The 11,458-nt window shown below is 65.6% G+C and overlaps 2 protein-coding genes across 4 annotated transcripts in view; one reads left to right on the forward strand and one right to left on the reverse strand.

The window, feature by feature from the left end:
- Positions 1 to 1,678, forward strand: part of CPSF1 (cleavage and polyadenylation specific factor 1) — a 33,041-nt gene extending 31,363 nt beyond the window's left edge. The window contains exons 36-38 of the mRNA XM_034763769.1: positions 509 to 638; positions 1,291 to 1,429; positions 1,515 to 1,678. Of these exons, the coding sequence (XP_034619660.1) occupies positions 509 to 638; positions 1,291 to 1,429; positions 1,515 to 1,562 (317 nt within the window). The 3' untranslated portion in view covers positions 1,563 to 1,678. The remainder of the gene's footprint in view (positions 1 to 508; positions 639 to 1,290; positions 1,430 to 1,514) is intronic.
- Positions 1,679 to 1,908: 230 nt separating this feature from the next.
- The window catches only part of ADCK5 (aarF domain containing kinase 5), a 10,443-nt gene continuing 893 nt past the window's right edge, over positions 1,909 to 11,458 (reverse strand). The window contains exons 2-15 of one of the 3 annotated variants that reach the window (XM_034763770.1): positions 8,937 to 9,037; positions 6,913 to 7,053; positions 6,623 to 6,698; positions 6,024 to 6,224; positions 5,242 to 5,382; positions 4,571 to 4,684; positions 4,166 to 4,297; positions 3,805 to 3,888; positions 3,353 to 3,434; positions 3,106 to 3,184; positions 2,901 to 2,992; positions 2,486 to 2,738; positions 2,278 to 2,388; positions 1,909 to 2,182 (exon numbers count right to left, since the gene is read on the reverse strand). In XM_034763770.1, coding sequence (XP_034619661.1) covers positions 2,077 to 2,182; positions 2,278 to 2,388; positions 2,486 to 2,738; positions 2,901 to 2,992; positions 3,106 to 3,184; positions 3,353 to 3,434; positions 3,805 to 3,888; positions 4,166 to 4,297; positions 4,571 to 4,684; positions 5,242 to 5,382; positions 6,024 to 6,224; positions 6,623 to 6,698; positions 6,913 to 7,053; positions 8,937 to 9,037 — 1,713 coding nt within the window. In that variant the 3' untranslated portion in view covers positions 1,909 to 2,076. The remainder of the gene's footprint in view (positions 2,183 to 2,277; positions 2,389 to 2,485; positions 2,739 to 2,900; positions 2,993 to 3,105; positions 3,185 to 3,352; positions 3,435 to 3,804; positions 3,889 to 4,165; positions 4,298 to 4,570; positions 4,685 to 5,241; positions 5,383 to 6,023; positions 6,225 to 6,622; positions 6,699 to 6,912; positions 7,054 to 8,936; positions 9,038 to 11,458) is intronic. The other 2 variants (XM_034763772.1, XM_034763773.1) reach the window with 2 other exon arrangements.

Consider the following 11,458-nt stretch of genomic DNA (forward strand, 5'->3'; position numbering starts at 1 on the left):
GGGGGGCAGGGGGGGGGGGGGGGGGGGGGGGGGGGGGGGGGGGGGGGGGGGGGGGGGGGGGGGGGGGATCGTGGAGGTGGGCAGTGCTGGGAAGCGGAGGAGCCGTGTGGTGGCTCTTGGGGGAAGATGGGGTCGGAGTGAGGGGCCAATGAGAGGAAGGGCGGAGTGGGCATCAGCTGCAGCTGTGGGGCCATGGGGCAGTGCACAGCCTGTGATGGGAGCAGGGGCTTGCCTGGGGCCGTGGGAAGTGCGTCCCAGCACTGGTATCCAGAGTAGGACGTGGTGGGGCTAGTGGGCGGGGAAAGAACCGGAGCTGCCAGGCTCGCTCCGGGTTCTGCCCCCTGCTGCAATGGAAGGTGTTATCTTGCAGGGGGCACCTGGGTCCCAACTGCTGCGCCCAGTCCGTTACCCTGAGCTCCCAGGGCTCACTGCTGGCCCAGCCCAGGGAGCCTCCCCTCAAAGCGGGGCGTTCTGGGGTTCCCTGACCGGGCCGTTCTCCTCTCCCCAGCCACACTGGACGGCGGGATTGGCCTCCTCCTGCCCATGCTGGAGAAGACGTACCGGCGCCTGCTGATGCTGCAAAACGCCCTCACCACCATGCTGTCACACCATGCCGGCCTCAACCCCCGAGCCTTCAGGTACCGCCCTGCACCTTGCTGCCCACCTCGGCCTGGCCCAGTCAGCCCCACTGCCATTGGCCAGACACCCCCTCCTCTGGTGTGCGCCTGATGGCTGCTCTCCACCCCAGAGGTGGCTGCATCTGGGCTGAGCTCTGTGGGATCCTTAAGGAAAGATGGCATTTAGCCTGTCTGACATTGGAGGGGCAGGGATCAGCTGCCGGGTGCCAGTACCCGGTACCCTCGGCCAAGGGGAAGGGCCCTGAGCTCAACTGCCCCCTGGCAGTAGCAGGGGATGTAGTGAAGTGTCTCCAGGGAGGTGCTGGGTGGGGCTGCACTAAGCCCTCTATTGCAAGGGGGGATAGACCTCAAAGCAGGCTGTGGGGCTCCTGGGCCAGGCTAGCTGCTTCCTAGGACTCCATGCAGGGCGGGGGGAGGGGGTGTCCTCTGCTAGGGCCCTTGGGGAGAGGAGCTGGGGCTCTGTGTGGTCCCCCATGGCCTCTTGGCCATAGCACAAACCTGCCATCCCCCCTGCAGGGGGATACCTGGGGCTTTCACCCGGTGCCTTTCCCCGGGCCATCCTAAGTGCCCTGAGAACGTGGGCAGGGCAGCAGTGGGGGGCAGGCCAGCCTGGACCATGGCCTAGCCGGTAGCTGCAGCTCCTCTCCCACAGGATGCTGCACGTGGACCGCCGGATCCTGCAGAACGCCGTCCGCAACATCCTGGATGGGGAGCTGCTGAGCCGCTACCTCTACCTCAGTGCCATGGAGCGCAACGAGCTGGCCAAGAAGATCGGCACCACACCAGACATCGTGAGTAGGGCCCCATCCCAGCGGGGTGAGTCAGCAACCCCAGGGGCGAGGCCCTCCCCTGACCTGCCTGCTTCTTTCCCTGCAGATCCTGGAGGACTTGTTGGAAATCGACCGCGTCACGGCTCATTTCTAATGGACTCGGGGCCAGCGCCTGCCCCAGCTCTTGTAAATTCCTTGATGTCCGGGCTAGGAGGCCCGGCCCGGCTTTGTACGAAATGGGAGGGGTTTGTAAAGAAAAAGCACAACGTGCTCGTGGCTGTGGTGTTTGCTGGCTGAGGGGGTTTGGCTGGGGGCTGTTTACAGGGCTGGCACGGGGAGAGACGCTGGTGCTGGCCAGGAGGGGCCATCGCCGTATGGGCAGCCTGGCTGGAGAAGTGGGTGTCCCCGCCCCACCGTACAAACTGCCAGAAAGCCATGGAGCGAGGGGGCCTGGCTCCTCCCGCCCTGCTGCTCCCCTTGCAGCACCACTGACCACCCGCTGTGGGGCGCCCGCAGGCATACACGTTTTATTAGGGTAAGATGAGGGGCTGTGCGGCCACAGGGAAAGGCCCAGGCTCCCGCTGGCAAGGCGCTGCCCCTGGCGTTCAATCCAGCCAGCCCCCGAGTCCGCAGCAGGCCTGGGTCTGCCTGTCTCTGCAGCGGCTCAGCTAGGCCTGGAGGTACTCGTAGATTTGGTCGCTCTCGGAGAGGAAGCCCACGTAGGCGAGGAAGCGAATGAGGGAGGCCATCAGCCTCATGGAGAACATCTCGTGCCTGGGGAGGAAGCGAGAGCCAGCATGGAGTGTGTAGCAGCAGTACCCCCTAGGTCGAGTCAGCGCCCCACTGCGGGAGCCCGCACGCCCCCCTACCTGAGGGCGATCTCGAACTTGAGGGTCTCCCACTTCACCCAGAGCCAGCAGAAGAGGCTGCGGATGCCGGAGGATTTGTGGCCAGTGAGCCTGCTCCAGCCTCTCAGGGCGCTGCGGGGACAGAGGAGCCAGTCAGGCCCGGGCAGAGCCCTACGCCAGCACAGCCAGCTGTGTCAGCGTGGGGCCGGGCAGGGGCCAGCCCCCTCACCTCTTGCCCATGATGAAGTAGCGGTCGACGGGGGCGCCCAGGGCGATGTTGATGCTGCGCACGGTGTTGATGTTGCGGAAGACGAGGAGCATGGGCCGGGGCAGGTCCTTGAGCACCTGCATGATGCGATCGAAGTGGTGCTGGGCCATGGCCTGCATGTAGAGCGTCTCCTCCCGCGTCAGGATGTTAGCCAGCCTCAGCCGCCGCATGTGGATGGGCCTCTGCATCAGGATCTCGCAGAAGAGGAAATAATCTGGGGCGGGGCGAGGCCAGGCCTGGCCGTCAGGGGAGCCGGGGCAGGGCCCAGGCTAGCAGCCAGAGGGTCTGAGCCACTCAATCCTCCCCCCCCTCTGTACCCCCCCAGCATGGGAATTGCCTGGGGCCCCCTCACCATGTCCCCCAAGCCCCCACTCACCCTTCACGCCCAGCTCGGCGGAGAAGGCCCTCATGCCAGTGTCATCCCGCAGGATGATGGCTCGCCACAGTTTGCACAGTGCCGTCCGGTCCCTGCCCCGGGGAGAGGTTCCGTGTCACCCAGGGCTGCCTGCCCCACCTCCCTGCCCGGAGGGGTGGAGACGGGCCCTGGAGCGCTGCCCCCTGGCCCCCCGCCCGCTCCCTACCTCTCGCTGAGGAACTCGTAGAGGCCGTGATCCAGCAGCACCAGCTGGGCCTTCCCCTTGGGGCCCCTCCGCACCAGCACTGCAACACAGAGCGGGTCACTGCACAGCGCCTGCGTCCGCCACTAGCCGCCTCCCCTCGGCGCTCTGGGCAGGGGACATGCAGGCAAAGGCGCCCGTGGAGGGGAGAGGGCAGTGCCATTATCGCAGCCTGTGTGCTGGGCCTTTCCCTGCTCCCCAGCCCCCGTACCGTTCCCAGGGTGCGGGTCCGCATGGATGAAGCCCGTGTAGAAGATCTGCTCAGCAAACATCTGGATCAGCTTGACTGCGGTCTGCAAGAGGGCGAGACGGGGGGTGAGCCGCTGAGCGCCCCAAGGTGGCAGAGGGAGTCTCACCGAGGGGGCTCGGGGCAGGGTACAGCAACGGCCCCCTCAGCAAGTGCCGTCATTCAGCCATTCCACAGCGCTTGCAGCAGAAGGGGCATGCTTTGCCTGCCGGTGAATGCAGCTGCCTCTGGGGTGGATCGTCTCCCCCTCCCAGCCCACAGGAACACTACAAGCGGCAGCATGGTGGGGGAGCTTAAACGTGGCAGCCCTATGCCCAGGGGCAGGTTCACAGAATCCGTTGGGCCCTACTTCCTGGTCCCCAATCACCCCAGGGAGCTGGGCTCCCCGCTTTGCCGAACTGCAGCGCCTCACTCACGTCTTTGAGGTCCAGCCCCTGCGCCCGGATGCTCTCCACATCGTTGATTTTACAGCCTTCGCAGTAATCTGTCGTCAGGACTCTCTGTGGGGAGCAGATGGGGGTCAGGAGGGGCTGGGGCCCTGCTCTCCCCGAGTGCAGCCAGCAGAGAACTAGTGTCGGCCCAGCAGCTCCTCGCCCCCTGCTACGGGCCCGGGGTACAGGCAGGTCCAGTTACCAGGGCGAGGGGGTCTCCTGTGCCCCCTGGGGGGAAGGAGCTGGTCTGGTGGTGAGGGGGCAACCCCAGCTGCCTCCCAGGGCTAAACCCACCCGGCCACAGGAAAGGGCGGGGGAGACGGGCCCAGCTGTCCTGCGTCCGCACCTTGCTGCACTTGTCCCAGTGCACAGTGGGGACCACAACGTAGGGGAAGTCGCGCAAGTCCCGGGCACAGCGCTCCGCGTTCCGGCCCTCGTTCTCGAAGTCCAGCTCCTGGGCCAGCGTCCCCTTCAGGTCCTGCAGAGAGAGAGGGCAGGGGCATGGCCAGGGGCCCCCAGCAGATGGGCTAGCGAGAGCGTTCCCATGCCAAGGTGGGCACACATCCCACAGCGTGGGGCATCGACTGCTCCCATTTCAACCCTCTGCCGGGGGAGCCCCCCAGAGCATGGGGTCGCTCAGTGCCTCGTCCTGCCGGCACGAAGGGGAGCTCCGGGCCTGGGATGCTAACAGCCTGAGCCATGGGCAGGAGCCGGCTGGCGGCACTAGCTGGGGATCGGGCGACGCCGGTACCTTCAGGACCCAGCTGAACCCAAAGCTGGGGTGCATGAACTCGATGATGTGCAGCAGCAGCTCCAGCGTGCGGATGTCCCCATCGAATCTGTCCCTCAGGTCGATGTACTGCACCTGGGGAGGCGGAGACGGAGCGCGCTGGGAACCCGCCTCCGCCGCTGGCTGCCCTCAGCGACTCCCAGCCAGACGGGGCATCCCAGGGCCCAGCTGAGCCACACCACGAGGGGCTGGCGCGGCCTGCAGAGACTCCCCCTCCCAGAATGCAATTCACCACCCCCACCCCATGCTGCCCCATCTGCCTGCAGAGCAGGGGGCCTCGTGTTGGCAGCACCCCCAGCAGGCAGGGCTCAGACTGCAGCCCCACGGAGCCAACCAGGGATGGGGCGCTGCACACCGCTGCCTGGGGCAGAGCCCCCATCTCCCTCCCGGCCCCAGGCCCAGCCCTGGGGCAGCAGCTGCAGGGAAGTCCTGGGAGTTGCCTCGGGTCTTGGCCTGTCCTCCACCCTGCAGGCCCCTTCCATCAGCCTGAGCCACCCACCCCTGCTCCCACCCAGCAACGCGGGGCTGCTCTCAGCCCAGACTGCAGCTGGGCCCCTCTGGCTCCAGGACCCCAGTATGGAGCCAGCCCCAGCGAGGGAGGTCAGCCACACCCGCCCTTCTGGCTCACGCACCTTCACAGCCACTAGTTTGCCGTCCGGGAGCCGGGCCTTGTGCACCTGGGCCAGGCTGCCCGCGGCCATGGGCTGGTAGTCGAACTCCTGGAAGAGCGTGGTGGCCGTGGCTTTGAAATCTTCCAGGAACAACTCATCCACCTGCGGCAGGAGATGGGGAGGGCTGGCCGTCAGGGAGCTGCCCTCCGGCACCGGCTCGTGCCCAGAGTGGGCAGGGGCAGCCAGAGATGCCACACGCAGGGGCTGAGCAGCCCCAAGGCAGCGGAGACCAAACCGGAGTTTCCAGCTGTACCCCGTGTGCTGTGAGTTGGGAGGGTCTGTCGGGCAGGGGTCCCCCTCACCCAGCCTGCAGGAGCAGCCAGTGCCCATGCTCCAGAAGGCAGGGAGCCCAGGCGGGTGCTCAGTGGTGTGTAGAAGAGAGCTCTGCCCAGCCCACCCCCGGTGCAGCTGGGGGAAGCTAGGGGCAGAGGAGGCTCCCAGTCCAGCCCCTTGCCCTGGAGACAGTGGGGGTGCCCGAGGAGAGGCCCGTCTCCAGGAGCCCCGCACAGCCCACCACTCGGCCCCGGGGAGCCGGCACTCACCTCCCCCCACCCCGTCTCCACGAGCCCCGCACAGCCCGCCGCTCCGTCCCGGGGAGCCGGCACTCACTTCCCCGCACCCCGTCTCCACGAGCCCCGCAGAGCCCGCCGCTACGCCCCGGGGAGCCGGCACTCACCTCCCCGCACCCCGTCTCCACGAGCCCCGCAGAGCCCGCCGCTCGGCCCCGGGGAGCCGGCACTCACCTCCCCGCAGCCCCTCTTGAGGGCCTGGTCTTCCAGCACGCGCAGGGTGCTGATGTACTCGGGCGGCAGGAGGTGGTTGAAGGCGCACAGGCCCTGGCCCAGCTTGATGTACAGGCCCCCGTTGCGGATGGCGCCCTTCACCAGCCTGTCGGCCGCCCGCTGGTGACAGGCTGACATCACCTCCTTGTACTCTGAGCTGTTCTGACGACAGGGACACAAGGCGGGGCGCAGCCATTAGCACCGGCGGGACACGGCCAGCAGGGGGTGTCTAGTCCCGGCCAGCAGGGGGCATGTCCCAAGCAAAGAGGGGTAACAGGGCTGCGATGGAGGGACACACACACCAGCAGGGGGCGCTGCCCCCTGGGGGCTGCACGGCCAGGGAGACGGGACCTGCCCAGGATCCCAGCGGCAGCAGAGGGGCTCCCCCTCTGAAAACCCCTCCACCCCGTCCAGGCAGCATCTGTGCCCCCCAGCACGCTGACGCCATGCCCATCACCGTGGGATTGGGGCGGCTGGCAGTGACCCGTCTGGCTTGGGAGGGGACTGGCACCGGCTCACAGCCAAGGGACATGTGGGTCCCCATGCGGCAGGGAACATACCTCGTCCACGCCCCCCAGCTTCACAGAGGCCGTCCACCAGTAATCCCATGAGATCCGCACGCCCAGGGTCAGGGACCTGCAGGGACAGGGCGGGATGGCTCAGCACGGCCATGGCAAGGAGGGGGGACGACTGGCCCGGGGGCACACGGAGCCTGGGGCCGGCAGAGAACCCAGGAGTCCTGATTCCCCCTGCAGTGGGGCCTGGGAGCTTGCGCCTTCCCCAGGCCCTAGAGTCACCTGGACGCCCGTGTAGAGGGAGCCCCTTGTACCTGGGCCCGGCCAAAACCCACCTGCGGAAGCGCCCGACACCCTCCACCAGCAGCCACGTCTTCCTCCGCTCCTGGGCGTCAGCCAGGACGTAGTACTTCCCGGCCACCAGGGTCCCCATAGCCAGCAGCACCTTCCACAGCAGCTTCATGCGCTGGCGCCAGCTGGGGGGGACAAGGGGACAGAGGTGAGAGCCCCCCATGACCTCCAGCCCCCTGACGTGACTGCCCTGCCCCCCCTGTGGCTACCACTGCCCCTCGCCGCCATGCCCCCCGTGACTGTCCCACTCTCGTGACCTCCACGGCCCCTGGGACCCCCTCCCCGCCCCCCCAGTGCAGCAGAGCCAGGCCACACCCTCTCCAAACAGGCCTCGGCTGGCGGCACAGCAGGGTGGGCAGCAGGGAGGCTGCCAGGCCTGGGCAGTGCCCAACCCCCCGTGACAGGGAGCCTGACAGGTTCACGCGACTAGTAGGCGAAAGGACCCAAATCTCCCTCTCCAGACATATTAGAGAAGTCTGTAAACGGCCATTGGACCAGTCCTTACAAACAGCTCCAGCCGCGGCAGAGACCAGACCTGTGTTGGGAGACAATTAGCGACGAACTCTAATTGGCTGCGTGCCTGCTCGTGTCAGAGGTTACCCAGGTAACCAGCCGGGCCCTGTCCCCAAACTGTAACAACCCGCAAACCCCGTTCACGGAAATGTCAAGTCTCGCCAACCCCCTCCGAAAAATGCATCTTTCCCGGGACTTTCTTCCTTACCTCAGCATAGGCTAATAAAGCAGCGATCTTGGAAATATCAAATGTGTTTTTCTGACAGGCTCATTACACACTAGTGATGAATTATCAGTTATCCGTACACTATTTTGATTACATTATGAAAATGGCAACACTCTTCCAAGATCTCGCTTTCATAGCTCGTATCACTTTTGATTAAGCCTGTTATAAGACAAGGCTCCCATCAGAGGCGCCAGTAGAAAAAAGGGGTGCGGGGGCGAAGGCCCTGCGTACCCCAGAGCCTTGGGGGGGCACTTCCCAAAAGGGGGGGACATGGGGGCTGATGGAAAAAAAGGCGAGGGACCCGCGGGGGGGACGGGACACGCGGGACTGCACCTGACCCTCATCGCTCCCCATACTGCACCTCTGGCTCCTACGTTTCATGAAGGAGTATCCGATGTGACTTTACTGCAAAGCCACAATGTTTTTGTGTAGACACAACCAACAGGAGGTTTTACTGCAAAGCTCCACCCAAGGAACGCCTGCTGGCCAGACGCTGTCGCAGCCGGCCGGAGATCTATACAGGAACTCCAGGGCCCTGATCCCGTAGCTGAGATCTCCCGCTCCAGTCTGGAGCCCCCTGCTCCTCTTTGTGGCAGAATTAGAACAAACTCTGCACAGGGACTGAAACCTGAGGAACCAATTCTGGAAAGAGCTTTTTGCACTCAGCAGCTCACCAGGTCTGCTGTGAAACTGATCAACGAGTCTGTTCATAGCCGGATGTATAACCAGCTTTTAACCATGATCCTCTCTTGTCTTGTTTAAGAAATCTGAGAGTGGTTAAGAAGAGCTGGCTGGAAGCGCGTTTGGGTAAGAGCTGAGACAGCCAGTGAGCTAGGGGATGACGTGTCCGATCCCTGGAGACTGGTAGAACTTTATACACGATGAACATGATTTTCAGCACTCCTCATTGTGCCTGACTGGGCTGTCGGGGGGAGCCCAGGGCTGGGTTGCTCTCGGGGAGCTGTGTGTTGGCTCTGGGGTCACCACTAAGGTATTAGAGAAGCTGGTTTGCGGCCGGCTGGGTGAATAACCCACCAGTCTTTGCAGTTTGCCCTGACTGAGCAATCTCAGCGTGGCCCCCCCGTTATTTCACACCCGCCCGGCAGGCGGGTGCAGACAGGCCCAGGGTGGGGCATGGGGTGAGCACCGTGGGGAGGAGCGTTTCCAACACACCCAAGTGGGTAACAAGGGGACGGACACACACATCCCGACCCAAGGCCCTGTCCAAGAAAGGGGCCGGTCTGGAGGGCTCCCCGGCGAAGAGCTTACCGTGACATCGGAGGGCTGGCCCCCTGACTGCAGTGCAGGGCGGGCGGCTGCCACGGGCACCTCCTCTGCAGCAGGAGGGAGTGAAAACGGCAGAGCTGCACCTGGGGGCCAAGGCACAAAGATCAGTGGGACTCTGACAGTGCAGGGGAGGAACGGCCGCCCTGGGAACTGCCTGTGGAACTCACTGCCACCGGGCAGCGCGGAGCTGCCAGGGCCCGAGACATTCCCGGGGCACCAGCCAGAGCTTCCCCAGCTGCTCCCAGGGAACCACGGTGAGGCCCAGAGCTGGCAGCCTGCCCGTCCCACCAGGCCCAGCTGCACCGAGCCATCCCCTGGCTGCACCGCCAGCCACGCTTCTCGTGAGGGCAGCTCACGGCACTGCTGGTCACAACCACACCCAGAACGTGCCCGACGCCGGCCATCAGAGCCACAGCATCCCAGAGCGGAGCACCAGCACCCGCCTGCCGCCTCGACAGCACAGCTGTAGCCAGCGGCTGTCCGCAAACACCACCCACAGCTGTGCAGAGCAGCGCACGAGGACTCACTAGTGCAGCCTCCCCGGGAACGACCTGCATTCTGCAGAGGGGGGGACTAGACATGACTTGCCCCCGGCACATGACAAGTGGCAGAGCACGGAACTAGGGTGACCAGCTGTCCTGATTTTATAGGGACAATCCCGATATTCGTGGCTTTGCCTTACACAGGCTCCTATCAGCCCCCACCCCTGTCCCCATTTTCCACACTTGCCATCTGGTGACCCAACAGCAGAACCCAGGAGTCCTGCCGAGCAGGCCCACTTCCCACCAGCTGACTGCGCTGGGGCACGGGAGGTGAGGACGCAGTGAGACCTCGTCCTGCCCCGGGGCAGGCGGAGACATCGCGTGCAGAGCGAGCGGCCTGCTCGAATTGTTGGGATCAGCACTGCGTTGCCATGCTGTGCGAACAGGTGTTGTGTCACACACACATGCCTGGGGAGCAGATCGCCTCAACCCCTGGGGAAGTGGAAAGCAGGCGCAGGCCGGGGTCCGGCTGGGCGTTTGGGTCTGGGCCAGCCTAGGAGAACGCTTTCCCACCCCTCCGTGGCGGGGGAGCCCGAGCAGCGCAGCCGGACCGAGCCCCACGGGCGCCGAGCCCCACGGGCGCCGAGCCCCACGGGCGCCGAGCCGGCTGCACTCGGTGACGAAGAGGAGCCGCCGACTGGCTGCGCTCGTGGTTCATTCTTCAAAAGGTTCTAGAGACCAAACAGCCGCCGGAGCCAAACGCCGGCACGAAGCCCGAGCAGCACAACGGGGTGGGTGGGCAAAGGCGGGGGGGGGGGGGTTGGGGCCGTGCCCCTGGGGGGGGTGGGCAAAGCCGGGAGGGGGGGGGTCGGGTCCTCCACTTGGGGTGGCTGTGTGAAGCCGGGAGTGGGGGGGGTTGGGTCCTGCCCGCTGCCCATCCCTGGCATAGGGTCCCCTGGCACAGTGCCCAGCCCAGACAGTCCCTGCCTGCAGCTTCCCCCCGTGGGCGCTGACTACACACCACCCTGGCTCCCGCCTTCGCGCCCTCCCCAATGCCATCCAGCGAGAGGAGAGGCAGCAGATCTGCCACCCTGACTGCTTCCTGCCAGCCCACACCGGGAAGCACCATGGGGCACCCCCCACCCTGTCTGGGAGCCCGGCACGGGCACTCGCAAGGAGCAGGCGGCTGTTTCCCCATTTCCAGCCTCAGGCCGGATTCACAACTTGTCCTTGAGGGGGGGAGGGAACATGAAATCAAGGGGCCTCCCGCCTGTCCCATGGCAGAGCGGTTCAAGGCTGCAGCCGCAGCCCCCCGGCACAGCCCCCAGCCGGCCTTGGCAAGTCGCCTTCAGAAAGCTGTTTCCTAATCAGCCTCGTGGTGTTTTTCCAGTGCCAGGCGCGGTGGGCAGATCTGGTGCCCGGGCGCAAACGGCCTCCCCTGTCCCGGGAGCGAGCGCTCCGAGACACCAGCCCTGCCTGGCAAGGGTCCCCGGTGCCATGTGGGGCCACGTCTGGGGCAGATCAGGCTGCACCGCCCGGGAGCAGACATCCGCCTCCCCTGCCCCGTCCACACTGGCTGGGCACAGGGGTGCCTGCCACGTGCTAGCATCTATGCCAGGACGGGGCGGGAGGGAACCTGGCAGCACAGAGCTGTGGGCGCCCCGGGCCGGTGCAGAACCTGGCACCATGAGGGGTGTGTACCGTAATGCACATAACAACCAGCCCTAGGGAAGGGGGGCGGTACCGTAATGCACATAACAACCAGCCCTAGGGAAGGGGGGCGGTACCGTAATGCACATAACAACCAGCCCTAGGGAAGGGGGGCGGTACCGTAATGCACACAGTAATGGATCCAATTGTAATGGACCCCTTGGGAAGCAGGGGGCGGGGGTGGTACCGTAATGCGCCCAATAACCAGGCCTCGGAAAGCACGGGGGGGGGGGGGGACCCCAAAGCACCCCAAAAACCGCCCCCGGGGGCCCCCCCGGGGGGGCGGGGGGGCCCCGAAACCCTACAAGCGAG

This window comes from Trachemys scripta, chromosome 2 (assembly GCF_013100865.1).
Source record: "Trachemys scripta elegans isolate TJP31775 chromosome 2, CAS_Tse_1.0, whole genome shotgun sequence".
In the NCBI taxonomy this organism is placed as follows: domain Eukaryota; kingdom Metazoa; phylum Chordata; order Testudines; family Emydidae; genus Trachemys; species Trachemys scripta.